Source organism: Lactuca sativa, chromosome 9, assembly GCF_002870075.4.
Source record: "Lactuca sativa cultivar Salinas chromosome 9, Lsat_Salinas_v11, whole genome shotgun sequence".
NCBI classification, from domain to species: domain Eukaryota; kingdom Viridiplantae; phylum Streptophyta; class Magnoliopsida; order Asterales; family Asteraceae; genus Lactuca; species Lactuca sativa.
This window is the reverse complement of record NC_056631.2, coordinates 121,025,301-121,050,200: the sequence shown is the minus strand read 5'-3', so window position 1 is coordinate 121,050,200 and position 24,900 is coordinate 121,025,301. Positions and strand designations below refer to the sequence as shown.

Genomic DNA, 24,900 nt, shown 5'->3' with positions numbered 1-24,900 from the left:
TCAGAAAAATAAATGATCGATTGCTATCATTATTTCCATGAGATGAAATCGAATATTTAAGTTCAGATAAACTATGCCGATATGAGTTTTTTCATGATCAATTTGATGTCAATTTATACTCACCTGATGTTTTAAATGGTCTTAAAGTCTTATGTCTGCCTAATCATAAGTTAGTTTAGAAAGTCAGGGTTCCAGTTATGTTACTGAGAAACATTGATCAGAAAAATGACTTATATAATGACACTAGACTACATATGATATCTTTGGCAAGATGTGTTATTGAGACAATTATCATATCTGGAAGTAAATATTGGAAATCAGACCTTTATTTCAAGAATGTCGTTGACATCATCTAAAAAAATCTCATTCAAATCCAAAGAAGACAATTTTAATTAATCGTTTATTTTGCAATGATAATTAATAAGAGCCAAAGATAGTTCTTATCTAAGGTTGGTTTGTTTCTCAAACATTCGATTTTTACACATGATCAATTGTATGTTGCCTTATCTCGAGTTCAAAGTAGATAATGATTAACATTGTTAATTGTAGATAATGATGATAGACTTACAAATAAAATTTGTAATGTTGTGTATAAAGAAGCTTTTAGAAATTTATAAATAATTTGTAGAATTTTATTTATTATAACATCTTTTATTATTATTGTAATAAAACTTTATTGTTAACTTTTATTTGTAATTTGTTATATTTTTTCAAATATATTTATTTTAAAATTTTAGTTTTCCAATTCGTCATATATCAATTTTCATTTACTTTACTTGCGGTTGTTTTATTTTTATAATAAATTTAATATTTCATTATATACTATCATTATTATTTTCATTGATTCATAAATAAAAAAATGTCTTATATATCTTGAAAAATAATTTCATATATTTATTTGGATAACCGATTATAAATTTACGCAACTAAAAAAACATATATTTCTTAATTAATAATTTATTATAAAAATTTAATTAATTTTATAACCATAATGATTTCTATAGGTTATAACCTAATAATCATTATATTTTAATATTTCAAAAAAAATGACACTTTGATAACACCGTAATATTTACACAAATCAACTCCTATAATACTCTTCAATCTATATAGCAAGATTATATTTTGTTATTTATAAAATTGATGTTGCACATGTACAAAATTAACAGCCAAATATATATATATATATATATATATATATATATATATATATATATATATATATATATATATATATATATATATATATATATATATATATATATATTGAGCTTATACATAGAAATATATTAACTTAACCCTTTGTAGTGAAACAAGACATTAATGGTGTAGCTTTTATTTGTTATATGAGTGTTTGACAAAAGTAGGTGAAAGCTTTTGAAATATATAAAATTACATAAAATGATAACTGTTTAAAAATAAATAAATATATAAATAATTTTTAAAGGTAATTATGAAAATTGATTTCAAAAACTCAATACCGTTTTGTTAAACGCTACATAAAATAGCTTTTAAATTTAAATCGTTTTGTTTAAAGTAAAATCTGAAAGCTCGTATTCGTAAACAAAGTTTTTTGTTTAAAGTTTAATACACTTTCAAAAATTTGGTACCAAACGCGTCTAAATAAGTACTGCTTTTGATGTGAGTGGTCGATTGATCATGTCATGGATCGGTCCCGAAAAAGAAAGACTATACAGAGCCCAGGAATTGAGCCCAACGATATGAATATACACTAGAACTTTCCATCAAAGTTGACAGTTTGCAACCAAAAAAAAAAAGAAAAAAAATCCCAGGCAGGAAATGGCGAACATACTACGACGTGGTTTCGGAGGTGCCCGGTGCCGGTGGGATCATGGATCGGTGGTTGCCGCCGCGCTGGGGAGGAGATCTTGCATGTCTGACGCTTTGGTGGAAGTCAAACCCGGTGAAGTTGGAATCATCTCCGGCATCCCTGAAGAACAGCTTCGGCGAAGGGTCTGTTCGTTATCACCTTCTTTTTAATTATTAGAATTGCACTCTATTCATCATACCTTTTTACTCAGAACATGTTTACCTGTAGATGTAGGCATCATATACTTGCTACTCATTGCTCAATTGAGAGTTATGTGATTGATATAATCATAAATCGAAAATCCGTGAAGATTTATTCCATTTGAGGCCTTAGTAGAGCAAAATCACATCAACGTAGAACTATTTGCGACAGATATTTTGTATTTTTCAAAATTTGGAAGGGATTTTTTGTCGGTTTAGGCAGTTGTTTGTCAAATTGGTATTGCATCCTGATTAGTATTCCTCATTCTCATCTAACAGTTAAATCCACAGATTTTTTTTTATGTGAAATTGGGATTTCTATCAAATATAAAGATCTAATTTTAGTAAAAACCTTCTGTTAATCTTAAGATCTGCCTCAAACTTCCCTAAACTGCTTGAACTTTTTAATTATGCCTTTCAGGTCTTGATTTATTCACCTGCGCGAACTGCATCTCAACAAGGCTCTGGCAAAGTCGGAAAGTGGAAAATCAATTTTTTATCAACACAGAAGTATGTATTTAAGAATATGGATATCTCTCCTATTCTAATTCACCTATAATTCTTGATATATGACTTTAATTAAACCCTAAACCCTATTTTAGGTGGGAGAATCCATTAATGGGGTGGACATCGACTGGAGATCCGTATGCTAATGTTGGTGAAGCGGGACTCAGTTTTGAAAGTGAAGAGGCAGCCAAGGCATTTGCAGAGAAGCATGGCTGGGAATATGTGGTATATATATATATATATATATATATATATATATATATATATATATATATATATATATATATATATATATATATATATATATATATATATATATATATATATATATATATGCTCTTACCATTCTTCTTTTACTCAAAACAGAAAAATATAAAAGTATAATTGGTTGATAAATGTAAAAAAAATAACAATTTACTTTTGTTGATATGTTTATTATTGGATTTGGATCCCACTTGCATTTCTGTTTTGTTACAGCATTATACTTTGAAAATTCCATCCAATTATAGCAATGTCAATTTTAATGATTATGTAAATTTGACATTCTTAAGTGATGATTCTGTAGATTTGTTAAAGTATTATAAGAGAAAATGAACATACAATGCTGACATATCTTGTATCGTTTATACAGGTCAAGAAGCATCACACTCCCATAATCAAGGTGATATTTCAAAATCAATTTGTTTTTTAAAATTATGATTAGTTAAATTGTTATACATAAATTTCCAAAACGTTTTTTGCTTTTAGATGTTGGTAAGTTAAAAAAGTAACGTGTATTTTTTCATGTTTTCAAGAATTTCGACTTCAAAGAAAAGCCCAAAAACCAAAAATAGGTTTTTAGCTAGAAATCATTTTTTTATGGCATCATGGCTGCTTATTTTTTTTCTACTGTTTATATCTGAAAATAACCATAGATTGGATGATAGCTGACTTCTTTTTCAATCCTCTTTCTCATTGCAGGCTAAAGCATATGCAGACAATTTCAAATGGAAAGGACCACCAAAAATCAACCAAAATTAGAACTCCTCATATTTCTAGCTAGTACTTTCAGGCTTCGTGAAATAAAAAAACTATCGACAAAAATAAAAGCTGTACCCTTTTTGATGTAACAAAAAAGTATTTATCATCATCCTCTAATATAATTATAATTATAATATATAATATATATATATCTACTTTTTATAATCTAATATAATATACACCCTACATAGATACTGTCTTTGACTTTGACTTATATCAAGTCTCTTTCAGACTCCGAAGCTTTGAGTTTGAACCTCCATGCGAATGCATAGTCCTTTGATTCGCATGTTAACCTCTTCGCATCACCAAAAGCATTCACCAAATTCTTCTTCCCATTCACTCCCCATTCGATCCTCGCCCAACACGAAAACCCACTTGACGAAATTGAAATTGGATTCCGACCATCGGAATCTTTCAAATTAAGCACCACCTCGCCGCAGATGCTCTTGCATGTATCACCGCCGCCGGCGCCGGTCATGATGGACTCGAGCCACGGGCACTCCGGTTGCCCTACCATTTTCTTGTAGGCTGAATTCACTAGTCGGACTTTGTGTTTGGAGTCGGAGACGAAGGCTGGTAACACCTCTGATTCCAACTCTTTCTCGACTTCCTCTGCTTTTTTTACTCCGGTCGACGGAGACGGAAACCCGGTGTTGTTTTTTATGGTTTTGATACTGACGGTGGAGGAGATGAGTCGGATTGGCTTTGGGGAGATGATATTTGTGGTGGGGTTTTGTAATTGTGCGAGGAGGTCTTTCTCTTCTGGGATTTCCGCCGCCGTGTTGAGGTCGATGACATTTGGTCGCTGCATGTTGTGGTGGTGGTGGGGTGAAGAACAAGGGAGAAGAGGGAGGGTGACGAGGGTGGGGTGGGTGGTCGGAAAATTCGGAATCGGAGCAAACCCTTGAATTGATAGGCTTCTGGGGGTGGTCGGTGCAGGAGCAAGCCCTTGGAGGAGAGTCCTAGGTCTTTTAAAAGCAGGCGGCGGCGGTGGTCCAAGCGACGTCCGCCCTCTCTTCCTGGTTCTCGTCGGCCTTGACTGCAAATGAGGCCAGATGTTTCTCAGGTAAGGCGACTGCCTGATGGTCGGAGACATTGCCGTCGGCGATGAGGAGGACCCAGGACCTGAACCAGAACCAGAACCAGAACCAGATCCCGATCCCGATCCCTCCGCCTCACATCCACCAGCACCGCCGCCATTCGGCCTTGGTGCTATTGGCCGGTATCTGGCCATGATTTGGGCGGTTTTGGCGGTGGAGTTGTAAGGATTCAATGTCTGCAACATTTTTTTTTTCCGGTGGGTTTGATTTTGGAGTTTTGAGTTTTGATTTGGTTGGTGAGGATGTGAAGGAATGAATGGGGGGTTTGTTTTCTTTAAGGGTGAAGGTAGGCCAATAGGATTAAGGCAACATAAATAAAAGGGAAAAGGAGAAGGTGACACTTGGAAATGTAATGTGGGTACGTGTTTTCTAAAACTTACACATGCCTTCATGCTCTCACTCTTACTCTTCATTCCTTCGGTTACATAAATTACACTCTCATCGCATCCATCCAACCAGATTAAAACACGACCACTTTAATGTTTCTTCATTAACTCCGTACATGCATTTTGTCAATACTTTCTAAAAAAAAGAAATCTAACTTTTTACTAATTTGTTTTAACATTTGTATATCCATCTTGGATATAATCTCATACGAATTTTGATTGTCAAAAGACAAACACAAGACAAGTAAAATCATAAAATAAATAGATAATGAAATGTGATTTAGTTTTTGGTGTTTGAAGAAACCAAAAATTAAAAAAGAACCAAAATGGAAGGCCCAAATAAACATTGTTTATGGTAAAATAAATTAGTTATTTGAAATGTGATTTATATTTCCACTTTCCATTCCAATTGTCATAATCCTATTGTAAATTAAAACGAATGAAACTGTAAACATGAATGAGAGTATAAACATTTGTTGCATAGTAAATTAATTAGTTTAGAATGCAAATGTATTTTATAGGTGATATCCTTGACTAATTTGTTGATGATTGAAGCAAACATCGAAAGATTGAGAAAGAAAATTGAATGATGGAACAAATTGGTTTTCGTGGGTAATAGAAATTAATTATTTTATTTATTTATTTTAAATTGGGTTTTGGTTTTAGACAAAAATATTGAAATGAAATGGGTTCACTGATACTCGAGAGGATAGAACAAACAAACTGAGAAACTTGTCAAAAGAATTCGGTTAAAACTATATGTTGCGTAGGGCAGCTAGAACAAATATAAGTTGTACACATAAGTAAGAATGTGGAGTTCATTTCCTATGTTTTCTCTTCGTATGTTAAATTGCGAAGTTTCATGGTTGCCCGAAGATGTGACCAACACGACAACTTAAGAATATGCACAATAAAAACATTGATAATAATGCATTGGCTTATTGAATTACACACAAAGTACAATCCAAGTTTTATCCTGGAGGTAACTGCACTGTAAGTCTCATTAGAAAGAAAACAGAACAAATATTGGGTCCACAACAAATGCGTTCGTCTTTTAACTGGAGTAAAGATGCGTCAGGTAAAGTAAATTGCTTCATCTGGCGTGCAAAACAAGACAAAATCTCTTCGGTAGTTGCTTTATTATCAAAATGAATTGTTGTAAACTCATCGTATTGTAGTGCATGCATTAGGGGGAGGAGAATGCAAACCATATTTTGGTGCAGTGTCCGTTTGCCCCAGTGATTAGAGAGAAATTGTTCTAATGATGCTGAATACAACATACATCATATAACTCGATCAATGAATTATTGAATTTCGTGGAGTCATGGGGTGGTAGTTTGAAAAAACGTAATCGGTTCCTCACAATATGCTATGGATTACTATGGAATGTATGGAAATACCGTAACGATTGTGTATTCAAAGCAATGTTTATCAATCCTACAACCGGGATGGAGCTTATCAAATCGATGCTGTATTTCTGGATCAAATTTCCCCTTTCGATAATTTGTAGCATTGTACCTGTTCTGTTTTTTGTTTTGTTTTGTTTTGTATTTTTTTTCTTTGTTTTTCTCTTTAGTACTCTCGTTGTATTGTTATGTTCGGTCCTCTTCTAGTTTCTAGCTAGTTTGGGGGACGTTTTATTAATATATTTGTTGTTAAAAAAAAAAACGAAATAATTAAAGTATGGACTAATTTATTAGTTCCTCGATAATAAGACGCTACTTAATTAGAGACCAAAAGTCGATGGATTTAATATGTAGTTAATGATATAGTTTGGATAGTTACCATATATTAATTAATATTTATCATATTATTTGAATTTCAAATAATTACTAATCAAGGGAACAATAAAAATAACCCCCCCCCCCCTTGCTCCATTGTTCACACGTCACCAAAAGAATAGATACTTAGAGAAACAAAGAGCAAACTCCATTTCTGGTTATCTTGCAAATTCAACAATCATATCGTTGTTTCTATTTTGTGTTAGACAACAACCTTAGTGTGGATTTAGTGTGCTTAACTTATGAGCGTGGACTAGTACCTACAAGAAGACTGATTGATATTTTGGTGTGCATGCATAATAGAGGAAATCTATTTTGGGTTCGAGAAGATCATCCTCTAAGCGTTGATGTTTATAGTAAATATTTCTATGGCCATTTTGTTGCAAGTTATTTGATGTACATAGATTTGTGATGATATATATATATATATATATATATATATATATATATATATATATATATATATATATATATATATATATATATATATATATATATATATATATATATATATATATATATATATATATATATATATATATATATATATATATAGTTTTGTTGCTATGTTCTGTTTTAAACTATCACCATAATTCAATAGTGGTTTCAAAGCCACCTACGTATACATGTTTCTTACGCTATGAAAATGTTGTTTTTAGAAACGTAGATATGATCTTGTACACATAGTTAAGATCTTGTACACACGTATAGATGTTTCTTACACTATAAAGAATTTGTGTATATAAAATATACACACTGATTTCTAGGTTTTTAAACAAAAAATGATTTTGTTCAATGAGTTTGAATTTTGTTTATTTTGTTTTCCGGTATATTTAGATTCACTTGTATTTCCAGCTAGGGCAAGCCCCTCGGATCCCGCTAGGGGCGCTTGTTGGGTTTAATAGTATTGTGTCAAATGTATGCATAGTTTACTTTATTCCGGTTTGGGCCTGTCAATTCTTGGATCCACTTTGCAGTTCAGACTATATATAGTGCATGCATGTCACATTAGGGTTAACGTTTTTCAACCCTAATTTCCGTTTGTATGCTCTTATAGAGAAGTTCTTGAGAACTCTTCTAGAGTTGATTAATCAAAGCATTAGGCACACTTTTGATCTTTGCTTTCTTGTCATTTAATTCACATTCTTTATTATAGAATCTATCGATCATATTTATTGTTCTCATAGTGTTGCCCTTAGACCCCGCCAAAGGGGGCAATGCCCTTTTGGAAACCCGGACCCAGGAGTGCTGCCCCCGGACCCCCGACTTGTCGTCGAACCGCCTTCTAATTCGATCTTATACATGCGGGCATTTCGCACAAACCTTACATATATTAGAGTACAAATTATGAAGCCCCATAGCTCACATGTTAGTTCCAATTACATAAAATTACATGGTGACACTAAAATCACCAACAATCAGAAATTGTTGCCTTTGGATTTTGTTGCAACATTAACATTGGGGTTTCTTCGATTTTTGATGCAAAATTTTTAAAACATTGTTGTAGTAGTAATATCTAGGGATGAGATTTAAAACCGGAAAACCAGACCGAAATCGAAATCAGACCGGAACTGAAATATATAAAATCGGTTATGGTTCCGGGTTTAAAGAATAACTTTATTTGGGTTTCGGGTAATCCGGGTTTGGGTCCATCGGGTCTGGGTAAACCGGGTTTAAGAACTGAAACCGGTGTTAGGAACCGGAACGACTTTTAGAGGCCGAAACCGGTTTCTGTGAAAAGTTTAAAACATACATATCTCATTCGTTCCAAATTGGATTGACATGCCGTTTTTTCCAATGTGTAGTTTAGACTTGGTACAAGACTTTAGACTATAAAATTGTCCATTTTAGTTTTAGATTCATTGACTTACACTCCTCCAAAATCAAGATATCAAAGCTGGAAATTTTTAGTTTTTTTAACTTTTTTGTATTCTATGAAAATTTTAAAACATACATATCTAATTTGTTTGAAGTCGGATTGACATGTGTTTTTTCCAACTTGTAGTTTAGAGTTTGTACATGAGTTTAGACTATAATTTTGTCATTTTTCATTTAATACTCAATGAATTAAACTCCCTAGAAGTCGGGATATAAAAACTGAAAATTTTCAAATTTTCAACTATTTGTTTTTGTACTTTGTATTTTGTGAAAATATTAAAACATCTATATCTCATTCGTTTAAAGTCAAATTAACATACTGTTTTTTCTAGAGTACAATGTAGAGTTTATACATGATTTTAGACTATAATTTTGTCAATTTTAGGTTCATATTCAATGAGTTATAGCCCCCAAAGTCGAGATATCAAAGCTGAAAATTTTTAGTTTTTCAGCTTTTTGTTTTCTGTGAAAATTTTAAAACATGCATATCTAATTCGTTTGAAATCGGATTGACATGCAACTTTTTCCAACTTGTAACTTATAGTTTGTAGATGAGTTTAGACTATAATTTTGTCATTTTTGATTTTGGTACTCAATAAATTACAGTCCCTCGAAGTCGGGCAATCAAAGTTGAAGGTTTTCAACTTTTCAACTATTTGTTTTTGTACTTTGTATTCTGTGAAAATGATAAAATATGCACATCTCATTTGCTTAAAGTCGGATTGACATACGATTTTTTCCAGAGTATATTTTAGAGTTTGTACATGATTTTAGACTATAACTTTGTCAATTTTGGGTTCATATTTAACAACTTGCAGTCCCATTAAATCGAGATATAAATATGAACATTTTCAAAGTTCAACCCACTAAGTAGCAAGTAATTACCAAAAAAAATCTGGTTTTTTCGGGATTTCTAGTTCTAAACCCACTTTACTCGATTCCACCCTACCCACTTTGATGTTTTCGGGTTTTCCGGTTCTAGACCCACTTAACCTGGTACCGTACCTAGAATCGAACCGAAATCGTTTCTTATATACCAGTCCAGTTTTCGGTCCTACAAAATCATGTTACTGGTTCCTGGTTTTCCCATTTCGGGTCCATCCGGGCTGGGTTTCGACCCACTTTCATCCCTAACACTATCCAAGGTAAAATTATTTTCTATAGTGTTACATTTTATAATTTTTTTTTTATATTTAACATATAAACTTGATTGGAAAGTTTATCATATAAGTGTAGGTTACTCTTCTGAATCAATAAATATAGTTGCATGATAAGATTAAAAATTTTACATCATCAACAATGATAGGTTTTTAGTATTCTTACATGATAGGCATACCCCCCGGAGCTCGAATAAGAGGTGAAGTTATGAAAGAATCTTTCATTTGATGAATATATATATATATATATATATATATATATATATATATATATATATATATATATATATATATCTTATTATTGTCTTCAGGTATACAACTACAACTTCTAGCCTAGGTATCCAAATTGTAACATCTCGATGATAAGGTACTTTTAATTTTAACCCTATAATTTAATTGTGTTGCATTTTGGTCCATAAGCTCAAGAAATTGTGCAAAAAGGGCCCTAGTAGCATTTTCGTAAATTAGCCTTGGGGGAGTACGCCATGCGTATGCCAGTACGCTAAGCGTACTGGGGCACGCCCTAGTACGCGGGGTGTACTTTCCAAATATGGAAACCCTAATTTATAGGGTTTAGCTCATATGTAAACCCTATTATAGCCTCATTTCCCTTCACCTCATCAACCACCATTCTCTTAAAACTTACTTGCAACCCTAATTTGCCTTGTGAAGCTATTCCAAGCCTAAGAGTGTGTGTTTTTGTGCTTTGAAGAAGAAGGAAGGGAGTAAAGCTCACCTTGGAGGAGTGAAGCACTTTGGATTCGGGATTTGTACCTCATTCACAACCTTTTGAAAGTATAAAGCTTGCAACTTCATCCCTCCATAATATAGATCTAGAAATGGGTGTTTTAATGATGTTTTTTGGTCCTAAAATGTTAGATCTTGAGCATGGCATGTTCTTGATTCCTTAAGTGTATTTTTAGATGTTAGATGGAGTCCTAATGGTTGGGTTTTGGTCCCATGCATATCATTGAGAGTCTTAAGGCATTAAAATGTTGGGTTTCCATGGATTAAGCACGTATTGAGCATGTAAGGTCATAAATTAGAAACTTTCTGACTCATAATGACGTTTTGACCTTAGATATGCATTTAGACGTGTTAAGTTGTTATATTAAGCACTTAATGGCAAAAAGAAGAAGACTAGGTTTATGCTGAGCGTACATGGGAGTATGTCGAACTTACGCGATCAACGGCCCTGATATGGTCAATGGAGGAATACGCCCATCATATGTCTAGAGTACGCCCCGCGTACTTACTCTGAGTTGAATCGGGTGGGTTGACTCGCTTGACTAAGTTGATTTGACTAGTTTGACTCTGACTTTGACCAAGTTTGACCTTAAGGGTATTTTAGGATTTTGATTGAGATTGGTTATTTTGTTGGAATAGGTGTCGGTTAGAGCTGAGATTTGGAGTCGAGACCTTATCAGCTTTTGTCCAGTCTGCGAGGTGAGTTTTCCTCACTGTACTTACGGGTCGAAGGCACCAAGGCCGGCTCATTGGTTTTATATGATGCTATATACTGATATGTTGGGTATGGAATAGATATGCATGCTTATGCTAGTTAGCGATATGCTAGTCTGGTAGCTCTGTAGGATTACCTGTGTTTCTGTCTGCATGATTATCTGTATATATGTTGTTATATGTTATATGTCGATATATTGTGGTGGGTTGAGGTTGTACTGCTTCGTGTGGTAGCCAACAAACCTTAGAGAATTCCGGATATAAGCTGAGGGCCAGGTAGGGCATGCCAGACTCATACTTAGGGCTTAGGAGCATTCTAGATACGAGATGAAGGACTAGGTGGTATGACAGACTCACACTGAGGGCTTGATGGTATTTTAGTCCGATGACTGATTTGGTTAGGGAGCAAGCCACACCTAAGCTGTGAGCCCGAGGGCAAGCCAGGCTTATGTTGTAGGCTCAGGGGTAATCCAGTCTTTTAGTTGTAGACCCAGTACACGTTGTTATTATACATGTTATCTGTTTATGTGTTGGTACTTTGGGGGAAACTCACTAAGGTTGGATTACAGTTTTAGTTTGTGGTTTTTGGTACTTTGGATGAGTGTGGGAAGGCGAAGGCGTGACTGCATTCAAATCATATCTTGATGGCTTTTGTTCAACCATGCATGACTTATTGTTTATAATATGAAGTTAGGAAGTTAAAGGTTGGTTTTGGGCTTCTTTGAGCCATGAAAAGGCATCAAGTTGTCCACTTTATCAGTTAAGACGTTCCTTAGGTTGAGATCCCTGAGTTGGACATAAAGTCTTTAAGCATTAAGAGCTTAATAGCAATTTTTGGGCAGCTGACAAGTACGTTGGGCATACCCTCTAGGTACGCACGACATAACAGGTTTAGCCTATGTCTCCTTTCGGTGAATGTTCAGTATGCTGGGTGTATGCATGGTGTACGCATGACGTACTCACCTGAAGCCTATTTGGTCCATTTTGGGCCTTGGGCCATGGTTTGTTGGGTCCAGATTGGGAAGGGTAAAAAGGTCTTTTACCCTTTATAAGAGATATTAGTATTTTGACCTTTATTTATGGGTTGTTACCATGAATAGTAATTAGGGTTTGTTTGAATGTTTTCAGTGTGAGGAATCGTTGTAGCAGCACCTTGCATGTGTGATTGTTTATCATCAAATTAAGGTGATTCTTCTCACAGTGCTTGTTGGTCGAAGTCACCAATGCTAGCCCACTAAATTTGTTATGTAGGTTGTTAGTTGTCTTTGTGTGAGTACTAGAATTAATGTGCAAGGACAAGGTTTGAAAACTCAAACCCTGAGTTAATCTTTAAGATCAATATCTGCTCTTAATTAATGGTTTCAGTCGAGTCTGGTAATACCATTCAAGACTTGAATGAAATATTCAACAAAGTACTCAATATTAAATGAAGTAAACTAGGAGTGTAATCAATGTAAAGACATTTAATGAACAAGAAGAATGTTGTGAAAGATCTTGACTTGAGAGAGAAGTGAAAGAGAATTAAAGAGAATTTTAGCTATCTTTGGAGTAATAATACTTGTATTTCTTATCATTCAAATCACTTGTTAAATAGAGTAAGGAGGAACATCGTACAAACTTGGAAACATTCCTAGGACTGGTTAATAATCAGTCACTGACAATTGATTATCTAAAAGATACAAAAAGGAAAAGTCTTATGAAACATTACATCACTAATAAGATAAGAAACATTAAATGTTTGAAAAGAAAACTAATCTCGGATCTTCACTACATCTTGTAATGATCTCCATCTCGTACTCCATCTCTATCTTAGATTTCATCAATCTCGAACTCTGCTGACTTCGGATATTTATTACTTGTGATTGCTAGAAGTTCACTTTTTATGTTCCAACAATCTCACCTTAAGTGAACTTAGCAATCAGGTTAGCTTAGTTGGCTTCTTATTGGATGAACACATGAGCTCTATATAGCTAATTTCGGACTTCTAGATACCCTTGAAGTTGGCTAATAAACTTTGTAACGACCATAAAAATTCAACCAATTTTAACTTTTCAAAAACAACCCATTTGCTCAATGTTATTACAAAAAGGTTTTCAATACAATTATTATCAGAGTCTTCCCAGAATCACATCATAAAAGGTAATCATGAGGAGCGGTACGATCACGCCTTTGCCTTGCCACGGTCTCCTGAAGAACTTGAAAAAAACATTAAACCACAATTGTAAGCCCGAAAGCTTAGTGAGATACCCCCAAAATACCAACCACATATACCATACATGCATAACATGCCATATCATATCAGAACACAGAACAGCCATGCACTTCGGGTCTACTGTCTGACTGGTCCGCCACACCGGCCAACAGTCCACCTGGTCCACCCTCTGAGTCTAGCCATATACATCGAGTCTGCAGTGTGATTGGTCCGCCCGTACCGGGCCTTCAATCCACCTGGTCCACTCTCTGAGTCTACAGTATGACTGGTCCGCCCGCACCGGGCCTTCAGTCGGCCTGGTCCACTTTCCGAGCCTCGGCACGTCTGGTCCACCCTCTTAGGGCCTACAGCCTATCCGGACCGCTCGCTGGGCCTTCGGAACAACCGGTTCGCCCTGGGTATCTTGGCTTATAGCACAAAGCAGGACCCGCCTCAACCCAACCCCAGTCCAAACAACCATGTGCACATAAACATACAATCATATGACAATTCACAGTCAACAAGCCGATCTAGCAGATCACATAACATATCATCATCCTAACCAGGATACCGACCTAACCGGTCACTAGCATAGCATCATCCTACATAACAGGATACCGACCTTAACCAGTTCTCTAACATATACCATCCTAGCTACCAGGATGCAAACATATCAAAGCAATAACATAACAACAATACCCAGATCTCAATCCGATAAAGGGCCGGCCTTGGTGCCTTAGACCTTGTTGATATAGTGAGGATAACTCACCTTGCCACTGCCGAAACTCTGAACTGAAGAAGCAGATTCTCGAATCACCGACTCACCGAAAATCCTGAACTAGCCAACATAGCACAAATAATCATTAGGCTAAGCACAATACCCTTCCAAGGGTAAATTGACCATTTTACCCTTAACTCAATCTAGCCCAACACTAGGTAAGCTCTTAAGCCCACTGATGGCCCAAAGACCAAAAGTCCGAAGCAAAGCCCACTATTGGCCCAATTTACTAAATTGGGCCCACCACACCAAATGGGCCTAGACCCATGGTCCATAACAAGTAATGGGTCCACAATACTTCATCCATAATGTCCAGTCACGGCCCAAAATTCAGCAAGCCAATAACAGCCCAATCCCTAAGGCCCAAAATGAAAAACCCAACAGAGGGAGTACGCTGGGCGTACACATTGATTTGCGATTGGGGATTGAGGCACTGACCCGCTACGCGGGGCGTTCTCCTCTGTTACGCGGGGCATAACTTCGCTGCTCATTAAGTCCTCATAACTTCTTAATGGCTTAAGCTCTTAAGCCCCAACTTCAGATCCTTAGGCCAAATATGCCTAAGATTCATAAAGTCTCAAACTTTATCACTTTGGACGTCCATAAAGCTCTTAATCCATTAAGACCTACTTATCTCACACATGGAGCAACCACAGCCCTTGGGACCTCATTTTTCTCACTCAAGACCTCTCCAGAGGTCTGAAAGGATAGATAATCTCGACCAACTCAAAACATGCATCAAGATGAGGACTTTTGGGACAAGAATGATGTCAAAACTTCACAACACTTAGATCTATGCAATATAAATGACAAGCAAGAAGCTTTATACCTCAGATAGGCTCCAAAGGATGATATCTTTCCAGATCTATAAGCTCCAGCCACTCAAGTCCTTTTTTGACAGCTTCCTCTTTCTTCTTCTAGCCTCTCCTTTGCCAAAATAAGCTTTCTAAGGCCAAACACACCCAACAATGGAGATGGAATGGCTATCTAGGGTTTTAGAGGTTAAGAGAGAGATTATGGAGGCTAGGGTATGAACCAACATGTTCCTTATATAGTGGCTGACCCTAATTTTAGGGTTTTAGAACTCTAAGAGTACGCTGGGCGTACTCGACCCTGCACCCGCGTCCATTTATACACTTACTCTAGGCGTAACCCAGCCTACGCTGGGCGTACTCGGCGTGTCCCAACTTTCATATTTGGCCCTCTCTTCCACTTTTCCCACAAAAGGACCAAAATTACCCTTCCTCTTAAATCCCGGGGACTCACAAATAAGTACTTTTAGGAACGGGGCGTTACAAACTTGGTCTTCACATGCTCTGGGGCTTCTAACTTGGCTGCATTTGAGATAAACATTTGAAGAACTCTTGAGGGAACGAGATGCTTGTCTAGGACTTGGAAGAAGTCCTTTTTGTTTGTCTTCTTCTGCAAGTTGACGTATGCCAACACAGGTTCATCAATTGGCCCTTTTGCCAAAATTTCAGTTTCAGACAACTTGTAGTCAATCTTTGCCAAGAACTTTTCAGTTCCGAAGAAATAAACAAGTTCGAAGTCACATCTACAAAACCCAACAACATAATCCTTGAGATAGTTCATTGCATCATTGTAGGAAATAATGCTCATTTGACTGTCTTGACGAGTTCAGAAATGAGAATCAATAGTCAATACGTCATTTGGATTAATGGAGTGGAATTCGGTGTTCGTGATGGTGAGTTGTGTTGGCTTGTTCCGATAGATGTAGTAGCTTTGCAACAGACAGTCTAAGTCAAATTTCGTTAAGACTTTTCTTTCGAACCCATATGTCTTTGTAATCCTCTTCCGAGACCAAACTTCTTTTTGGGGACGTGCGTTCAAGGAGTAGAATGTATTCAATCTTTCTCTTTCGGTTCTGATGATCATTTGAGGATCATCTTCTGGGTGGAGAGGAGCAAACTTGATGTAGAACTTGCCACAGGGAGAGATAGGGAGATAAAGATGGTCTGAGTCTTGGGTTGTTAGATCATAACACATGAATAGAATAATGTCCAAATCATGAATTATTCCTTCACGAAAAAGTGGGGGGCAAAGCACTAGCATTGGATTGGGGTTATCTTTGAGAGCTTAAATCTAAATGCTCTCTTCAAGGGCCTGATCTATTTGTGCTTGAGACCAACCATCGAACTTTTTGGGGGCCTGTTTAAAGTTGTGGAATGCTGAGATAGGCTTTTTGCCTTTGTATTGTTGTTTGTTCAGAACAGAGATGACATGCTACATATTCTCATCGATGGTGAGCTCTAGAGGTGGAGGAATCAGAGGCTCTTCTGGAATTTTTTCAGGTTTCCAAAATGGAGAACCTTCATCAATTGGAGCTATTTTTAGTTAGGGAATTGGGGTCAATATCGACTGGGTAGCTCAGAATGCATCAGTTATGAGCTTAGTCTTTGCGTTATCCATTTCACGGCTTCTTTGTAAAACATCAGCCAAGGATGATGGCCATGAAACAACAAACCATATCCTTTGTTCTTCCTCAGAAAGAACTTTCGCAGGAAATTTTCTCGGAGCTTGAATTCCTACCACAACATTTGTGATGTACTCGACATCATCATCATGATCATCAGATGGAATACCTGTGGAAATAATTTGAACAAATTCATCTTGGAGTTTGAACTCCGAGGCAGGCTTCGAAGAGATAGTATGATCTCTTTTTCTTGGTCCTTTTCCGCCTCTTACATTAGATGGCCCGACAACCGAGGCAAGTACAGCTGAGCTTTGAAATTCCAAGATCCTATCAAACACCTATTGGAAACAGGTGTTCGTCTGCAAAGTGAAGGCATCATAGGCTTCAGCGGTTGGAGCATGAGCTTTCAAGTGATTGAATAAAGTGGAAAGAATTGAAATCATTTCATCAAACTTGTGGTTCGGAACGTCCACTATATTCCAGCAGGCTCGGAGGAGTTTGTTGAGGACTTATTGCATGATGAGATTCATTTCATCTTTCTTTTTAATCTCTTTCTCCATCCTATGAATTTGATTTTCATCCCTGACATTGGTTTGTTTTATCAGCTCATTGGTGGCGCTGAACATGTCATCATGAACCTTGAGCATGGTAGTAACTGTGTCAAGGTAGTGGTCTAGACTCGAGTTAAATTTTTGCACAACCTCCTCAATGGTGTGCTTGAGTCGGAGGGAGATGAGTTGATCCATCTGTTCTACCCTTTCGGCATCCGAGGGCCCTGGTTTCTTGACTTCGGATAGGGAGAGAAGAATGACATCAAGCTTAGTGTCAAGACTAGATACTTTGCCATCAATTTTAGAATCAAGATGGGCAACTGACTTGTCTAAGGATTCCACTTTAGAGACTGTAGCAAACACGTTGTCTCGGAGTTCCAACAAGGAAAATGGATTAGCATAATTTCCAACTGGGTATCTAGTGTCCGAGGTGGAACTCTCAGACTTAGCTTTATCACTCTCTTGATTGATTGGAGGTTCGGAAGGGCCATGATTGTTGGCAGTGGCTGTTTGATTATCCTAGGGAGGATTCATTTCTGTTTCACCTCCAAGTGTGTGTTGTACTTGATCATGAACTTAAATCTCTTCATCAACCAGATCTGATGAAGATGATGAAAGACCAAAGTCATAGATGGTCCTTGATGATGGCTTCTATAGAGTGTGAAAAGAAGAGAAGACTCGAGGAGCAACAATGGAGACTCTGTCATCATCCAACAAGAATTTAGACGAATGTTAGTCATCAAGATCTAGTTGTAATGCATCAAGGAGGGGAGACTTCAGAATGTTGTCTTGATGGGTCTCTCCTGATGCAAATTCTTGATCGCTGACATCATCAGATGGAGGAACAAAAGGTTTGTTGCTCTAAATATCTTGATTTCTCATAGAGATGAGAGTTGATTCAACTTGTTCGAGTGAGCTCTGGATGCCGTGTGCGAGCCCTGCTAACAACGTCTAACCAATTGGGATCGTAAATACCTGTCATTCTTTACCTGATCCAGGTATCAGAACAGTTGTGGCTTCCGAGGTTGGAGACTACTCCAACTTCAGAAATCTTAGGATCCAAGACATGGGTCTCAAATCGTGCTTGTGTAGAAGAAGAAGGAGGGATATCTGAAATGACTCGTAGGTGTGCTCCAGGGGGGGTGTAAGGAACTTTGTTTAACACTAACATCACCTTGTTGGGAAGGTGAGAGTGGATTATGTGGAGACTCCCCATGAGTGTGTGCAGGTGGTTTTGAAACTCTGAAGGGTACTTCGGAAGAGTGGACAGGTCGAGTGAGAGGATGACCAAAGTCATTCGAAATGTCTTTGATAGATTCCTTTTGAGAGGAAGTATCGACTTTAGCTCTCTCTTTGGATTTTGGTTTAGAGGGAGAAGTCTTTCGCTTGGCTACCTTCTTTTTCTTTCCACCAGTCGAGACTGGCTTGGCCACATCCGAGGTGGGCTCAGTAGAGACTTGGGTAGACTGTGTAGGGCTATAGACAGTCAAGTTCTCTAGATGATATTTCAAATGAAGTGACTCGGATGGTAGAATAGGCAACATATGTTGTGCCAATCTACGTGTAGGTCCGAAAGATGCTTGGTCTGGAAGGCGATAAGTTTTAATAAATTTCAAGGTCAGAAATACCTCTTTTGGAATGGCATCAACAGGAATTGGTTGTCACCTTTCTCGGTAGAGTTATTGAATGGTAAGAGCCCAGAATCTCAGACTTAAAATCTCTTGAGGCTATCTCTTCACAGCAAACTTCCGAAAGTCTTGCCACAAGACTTTAGTTAGGTCAACCGCATTTGTCTTCCCAAAGTAGATGCTACAGAAGACGTAAATCCAATCTTTGCTTATAGTGTCTGTTCCTCCATGTTTTCCTGAGAGACCTCGAAGGATGAGGAGCATGAGTACTGTCCAAAGGCCAGGAACAACTGATTTCTTGAACTTTTTCTCCTTGAACTCTTCTACATACCCAATGTGGTTAAGGAACATCTGAAACTCTTCAGACGATGGTTGTTGAATGGTAAAACCCTTAGGGTTTTCTGGAATCACAATAGTTTTTAGAAACGTCTGTTTTGAGACAGGAACATTGTGATCTCCAGGTATTTGGATTTCTAGAACTCCATCTTTAATCTTGATTCTATCAAATGCGGTGCGAAGGGGACGAAGTGGAATTGGTGGATCGGGGATTTTTCTGAGAGGAATGGTGATGGGATGACGGGGTATGAAATCGATCATAACGCGGATGGACTCATCATAGTTCATGGGATCCAGAGAAAGCAGTTGTGTGGTATCACGGAAAAAGGTTCAGTCGAAATGGATGAAGCAGAACCCTTGGAGGATTTCTTCTTAGGAGCAGTTTTGGAGATCTTATGGGCATTTTGGGAGGCAGCCATAGTTACAGGTTTTGAGAGCTCAAAGAACAGTTTTTACAAAGAGAAAGTGATGAAGATGATGAGCGCGTAAAAGGTATCAAGTGGATTTTGTGAGCCTTTTATAGTTTGAAAAGAAAGTGGGCCGAGTTTAAAAAAGTTGTAATGATTATACCCTGTTTTGGAAATGGATCACATTAAATTTGTTGCCACATCTGGTATGAGTTGACCGACAAGGACGAAAGAATACAACGACAAGATGTGCAAAATGGAAACCGCCATTTGATTTGAAAATATGGTTACTTTATTGAGACATGTGCAAAAAGTGCGATTTTCAAGAATTAAAGGATAATCATCATTAAAAAAAATAACCAATTGAGTTATTAAGAGAAATGTTTCAAAAAAAAATAATAATGACAAAACCTTTAGAACTTCTTTTCAAGAAAGTGATCTCGGAGCAAGAAAGTTCTGAGATGAATTGTCAAAGTGATCTTGGAGCAAGAAAGTTCCGAGATGAATTGTCATAAGATGCTTCCGAGATGAAAATGAAAATACTTGTACATGATATAGAGTTTGAGATTGCACAGACTTAGATTGAATATCAGAGGTAAAAGGTAAGAAGATCTTAGAGGACATATTTTAAACATATTTTGTGATTCCGAGACATGAAGGAACATATCTCGGACAGATAAGAGGCAGATAAACATTACCGTTTCAGACTTGAATTCTGAGATGAACTTCTTAACACACTATTGAAATAGGTTCCAAGATGAGTTCAACCAAAATACCAATGTGACTATATTGGTCATGAACTTAAAAAGACGAGGTAAGCTAAAAAAGTTAAGACTAAAAGAAATGGTTAGACAAAACGACATGTAAGGTGATCTTATTTATTCCGAGATGAAAAACAATTTGATAAGTTATAAAACAAACGTGAAGATCGATTAGATCTTTGTAACAGGTATTGCAATGAACACAAAACAATAAATAAGACAAGAGTGGATCAAAATATGTCGAATGATTAGATCAAACAATCCTCAGCAGAGCTCGACTAAGAACTTCCGTTGTAGAGGATTTAGGGTTACAAGAACGATAATAAACTTCTGAATTAAGCTTTGATCAATCTATTCTATCGTTTTCCTAAGATGCATGCAAGCACCTATATTTATAATAAACCCTACTAAACTCACGGATGGACAGGCCCATACCGGAGATACAAAAATAGACTAGCTAACGAGCCCAATAGACGCAACATATTACAAAACATGACCCAACAATCTCCCCCTTTGCGTCAAATTGGAGCGAGACTACTTTTTCTTCTTGCTTGGGAGAGCAGCGGAAACTTTCTTCGTAGTATCAAACAGATGAGAGATTAGCGCGAGAATAGTCTGTCTGAACCGAATGTACCATTGAATCATGTCATCGAAGTACTTGACATCATCCGCTGTGTTTTGCTTGCATCTGTGGATGATCCCCAAAACATGCTCTAAGCAAGCAGTGGTGTAGAGGTGTTGTCAGCCAAGGCGAAGAGACATTTCTGTCCTTCGTTCCTGGTGAACTTGACCGAATTCCTTCTCGAGTCAATTTTACCCATCTGCATTTGGTTAAGATCACTGGCAGAGCCAACAGGAGATATTGTTGGTTTCTTCTTAAATACGCTCGCTATCTCCTGATCCATCAGTGCAACTTCCATGATGTAGCACACGAGCATCCTCTTGAAATGGTCGATGATCGGACCGTATTCAGCTTCGTTTTTGAGTAGGATGTTGTGCAAGATTATCCAATCATGGGGATTAAGGTTGGGAAGATCTGCCGGGGAAATGGCATGTTCGGTTTTGGCAGATCCCCGAAGTACCTTGAACCGAATGTTGATGAAGTTCCCTTCACTGTACGGCTTCAAGACCTGGACGTTTACAATTTTCTGAGCGCTCCAAGTCTGATACTGAGGTTGAGCGGCCTTCAGATAAAAATTGATCAAGTCCCGATCAACCTGTGGATGAGGATGAGGGAAATCTGAAACGTTGGAGAAGGCGTGAAAGATGAACGCCTTTCGGGTCAGTGGCATGTCGAACTGTGAGTCAACAGTGTTAGAACAATTAAGAGAGATTACAGGTTCCAGCCACAAGATACTCGGTGTGTCAATGGCTTCCTTTATCATCCTCTCGAGAGTCCAGGCAGGAAAAAGAGTTTTCCTACTCTCAAGAAGGTCGTGGGCTTCCTTCTGTTTTCTTTCTGCTTCTTCAGCCTCTCTAGCCACACGAGCACTGATATCAGTCTCATCGTTTCAACTTTTTCGCTTCAACAATTCAGCGATTGTTTCTTTATCTTCATCTTCATCCTCCTTAGCAATCTTCTTGCCTTTATCTTTCAAACCAGAACCGGAGGCTTGGCCTACTAGAGGAGGTTCGGTTGTGTGAGTTGCCTTTGAGGTAGGAGGTGGTTGAGACATTGATTCCTTCTCTCCCCCTTGTTTCGGAATGGACACGAAATCAAGTAGCCCTTCGATTTTGCTGAGCAGGGAAAGGGCGGGAGCGAGCTTCTCTGCAAGGTCACGCCTCACAGTGTAGTTTAGAATGGGATCATGTGCCTCGAGGATGTTGGAGATTGCAGAGTGGACATCCGAAACACACGACTTTATCACCTCCCTTTCGGACCGAAGAGAGTCAATCTCCTGTTGAGAGTTGGAGAGTTGAACACTCTTGACCTTCAGAGCGGTGGTCTTCCTGGCTAGAACATCAATAAGAGAGTTCTCGGCAGCCAAATCTTCTTGTAGCTTCGAGAGACGGTCGTCAATGGTTGTGCGAAAGGCTGAGTTGTCATCTGAAAGCGTTTGACGAAAAGAAGCGAACGAATTCAACTCAGTGGAGATTGACGTTGCCAGCTGATGGACAATTGGTTCCAACGTAGTCTTGGCAGCATTCACACTCTCCTGTAAAGACTTTAACAGGGAAGAGGCATCAGAAAATAGTTTATCGACTTTTTTGGTCGCAGCCTGACAGGCTTTTGTTGAGGCGTCGATGGCGGAGGTTGCAGAAGCAATGGAATCTTGCTGAGCTTTGGAGAAAGCGTCCATAATCGTCTGAACTGCATCTTCAGAAAGGGATGACTGAGAAGTGGAAGAGGAGGCGATGAGCAAGTCAATCTTGTCATGGAGCTCCTTGAGATGTTGCTTGGTTATAGGAGCGTCGTCATCATCATCACTCTGCACTTGAAACGGACTATAATAGACCGAGTCAAACGTCATATCCTCCCCGCCAAGGAGTGGTTCTTCTCCCTCTGAAGCATGACTTGGAGAAGGTGGTGGTGGTGAAGCTGGTGGTGCAGTAGTATGGGTAGGTTCGGGTTGGGTTGGTTCGGGTGTTGGTGTAGGTTCAGGTGCTTTTGTGGTTTCAAGTGCTGGAGTGGTTTCGGGTGCATCAGTATGAACCCCCGTATCAGATACGTTGGCTCTAACATCTGCAATGGATGTTGTGGTTGCGTCGGTGAATATTGGTGGTGGTATTGGGATGGAAGTGGGTGGTATTGAAGTAGTGGAAGTTATGGGGGGAATAGAAATAGGAATGGTTTTAGGTGGAGAATGAATTGGAGAAGTAGATGCACGAACTTCTGGGGTAGGAGATCTGGGTGGAGTGTTGCCACATGGAGAGTCGTCAGAATCTGAACTCTCACCCTCAGACTCGCTTGAGGAGGAAGCGATAATCAGCTTTCACTTCGGCTGAGTTTTTCTTCTCTTTTGCTGCGGAGATTGAGCAGCCTTGGTGGGTTTCCTCTTCTTTGGAGACGGGCCTTTTGCTCCTTTTGCCACCTGTTTCCCCTTATCAGCCTTCTTGCCTCTTGGAGCAGGCTTGTCGGCGTCATGTATGGACTTCAACATCTCCGGAGTAAGATCCCTCAGACCAGAACGCCTGAAATCCTTGTATGTCCTGATAATCCGGCTATCAGCAGGAACATCACCATACATAGTTTCCAGAATAGAACCGTTGAATGGAAACTTTGAAGCGTCTGACACAATGATCTTCGTGGTATGGAAGGTACCAATCGAAGACATTGGAGCACCAGCGACAATGGGGACGTGGTACTTGTCCATCACCCATTTCGTGATAAGAGTCCAGAACCTAGCGTACGAAATCTCGGAATGTCAGGAGGTAGAGGAGAGACTCTGGATGAGTTGTTGCCATAGAACAAACCCATAATCCATGTTGATGCCATTATAGATCCCATACATGATGGAGAGAAATAAACGACTGGCACCATCAGATCCAACACTTCTTTCAGATAACCCCTTGAATAGAACAGTGAACATCCCATTCCATTGTGGAGGTAGGCACGACTTCTTGAACTTCGTGACCGTAGTAAGCACCTCCGTATAACCCATGTTATAGAACATGTTGAACAAGTGACCCATTGGAATCGTTTCAGGTTTAACCCTCGTTGAATCAGGTTCAAACCCTAACAGCGAGCAAAACCTTTGCTTTGAAATTGATGCCTTGTGCTCAAAGACATCAAAAAAGATTCTGTCAACGACCTTGTCATAGTGAGCAGTCGCAAAGATTTGTGACAAGAAATCCATCGGAACAGATTCAGCTCTTGTAAGTGCAGGAGCGATCGGAGAAAACTTCAAACACTCGATGATGGGGAACATGAAGGCGTCGTAAGCATGAGGGGTTAAATCGATGATTAGGCTTTGTTGTGGGCGAATGGGCAATATGTGGGATGTTGCGTGAACAGAAGATGAATCTGCCATTGCTTGAAGAAAGTGGAGAAGATGATGAACACGGAAGGATTAAGGAATTTTTGCTCTCTAGGAATTTTAATTGCAGTAAAGAGGTAAATGAAGGATTATGTTGCCTTTGATACTGGGGTTTAAGGAGAGAGAAAGATCTTCCCAAATCTTCGATCGAAAATTGAAGGGTTTTTCGGAGTTGACTGATGTGTGACAGTTGGGGTTGCCGATGATCACGCATGAGAGAGAATGTCAGACCCCTAATAACATGCCTTCCCATCAGACGCCATTTGGAGACGAAACGGTTGAGATTCACACGCGCCCCTCTTGCGTCGTTTGGAGATGAGACGGTTTCGATTCGCACGCTTTCCCTTTTCGCACCGTTTGAAATCAAATCGATTAGACTCCCGCCTGAGTCAGCATGTCGTCATCTTATCTCTTTAAATTGTAACGACATCTTTTGGAAAATGCTCCCACGTGGATTAAAATCAACCACAGCCTTTAATCAACCGCCAATCCAAGTAAAATGCCTTGTAATTAATA

General features: G+C 38.2%; 2 protein-coding genes across 2 annotated transcripts; one reads left to right on the top strand and one right to left on the bottom strand.

The window, feature by feature from the left end:
• Positions 1-1,738: 1,738 nt before the first annotated feature.
• LOC111887133 (NADH dehydrogenase [ubiquinone] iron-sulfur protein 4, mitochondrial) lies at positions 1,739-3,699 on the top strand. The gene is made up of 5 exons (XM_023883297.3): positions 1,739-1,974; positions 2,453-2,541; positions 2,634-2,763; positions 3,170-3,199; positions 3,499-3,699. The coding sequence occupies exons 1-5, from the start codon at positions 1,801-1,803 to the stop codon at positions 3,556-3,558; spliced, it is 483 nt and encodes a 160-aa protein (XP_023739065.1). The 5' UTR covers positions 1,739-1,800; the 3' UTR covers positions 3,559-3,699.
• Positions 3,620-4,943, bottom strand: LOC111887132 (uncharacterized). The gene has a single exon (XM_023883296.3). It carries the CDS (start codon positions 4,841-4,843, stop codon positions 3,770-3,772), a length of 1,074 nt encoding a protein of 357 aa, XP_023739064.3. The 5' UTR covers positions 4,844-4,943; the 3' UTR covers positions 3,620-3,769.
• Positions 4,944-24,900: the final 19,957 nt, after the last annotated feature.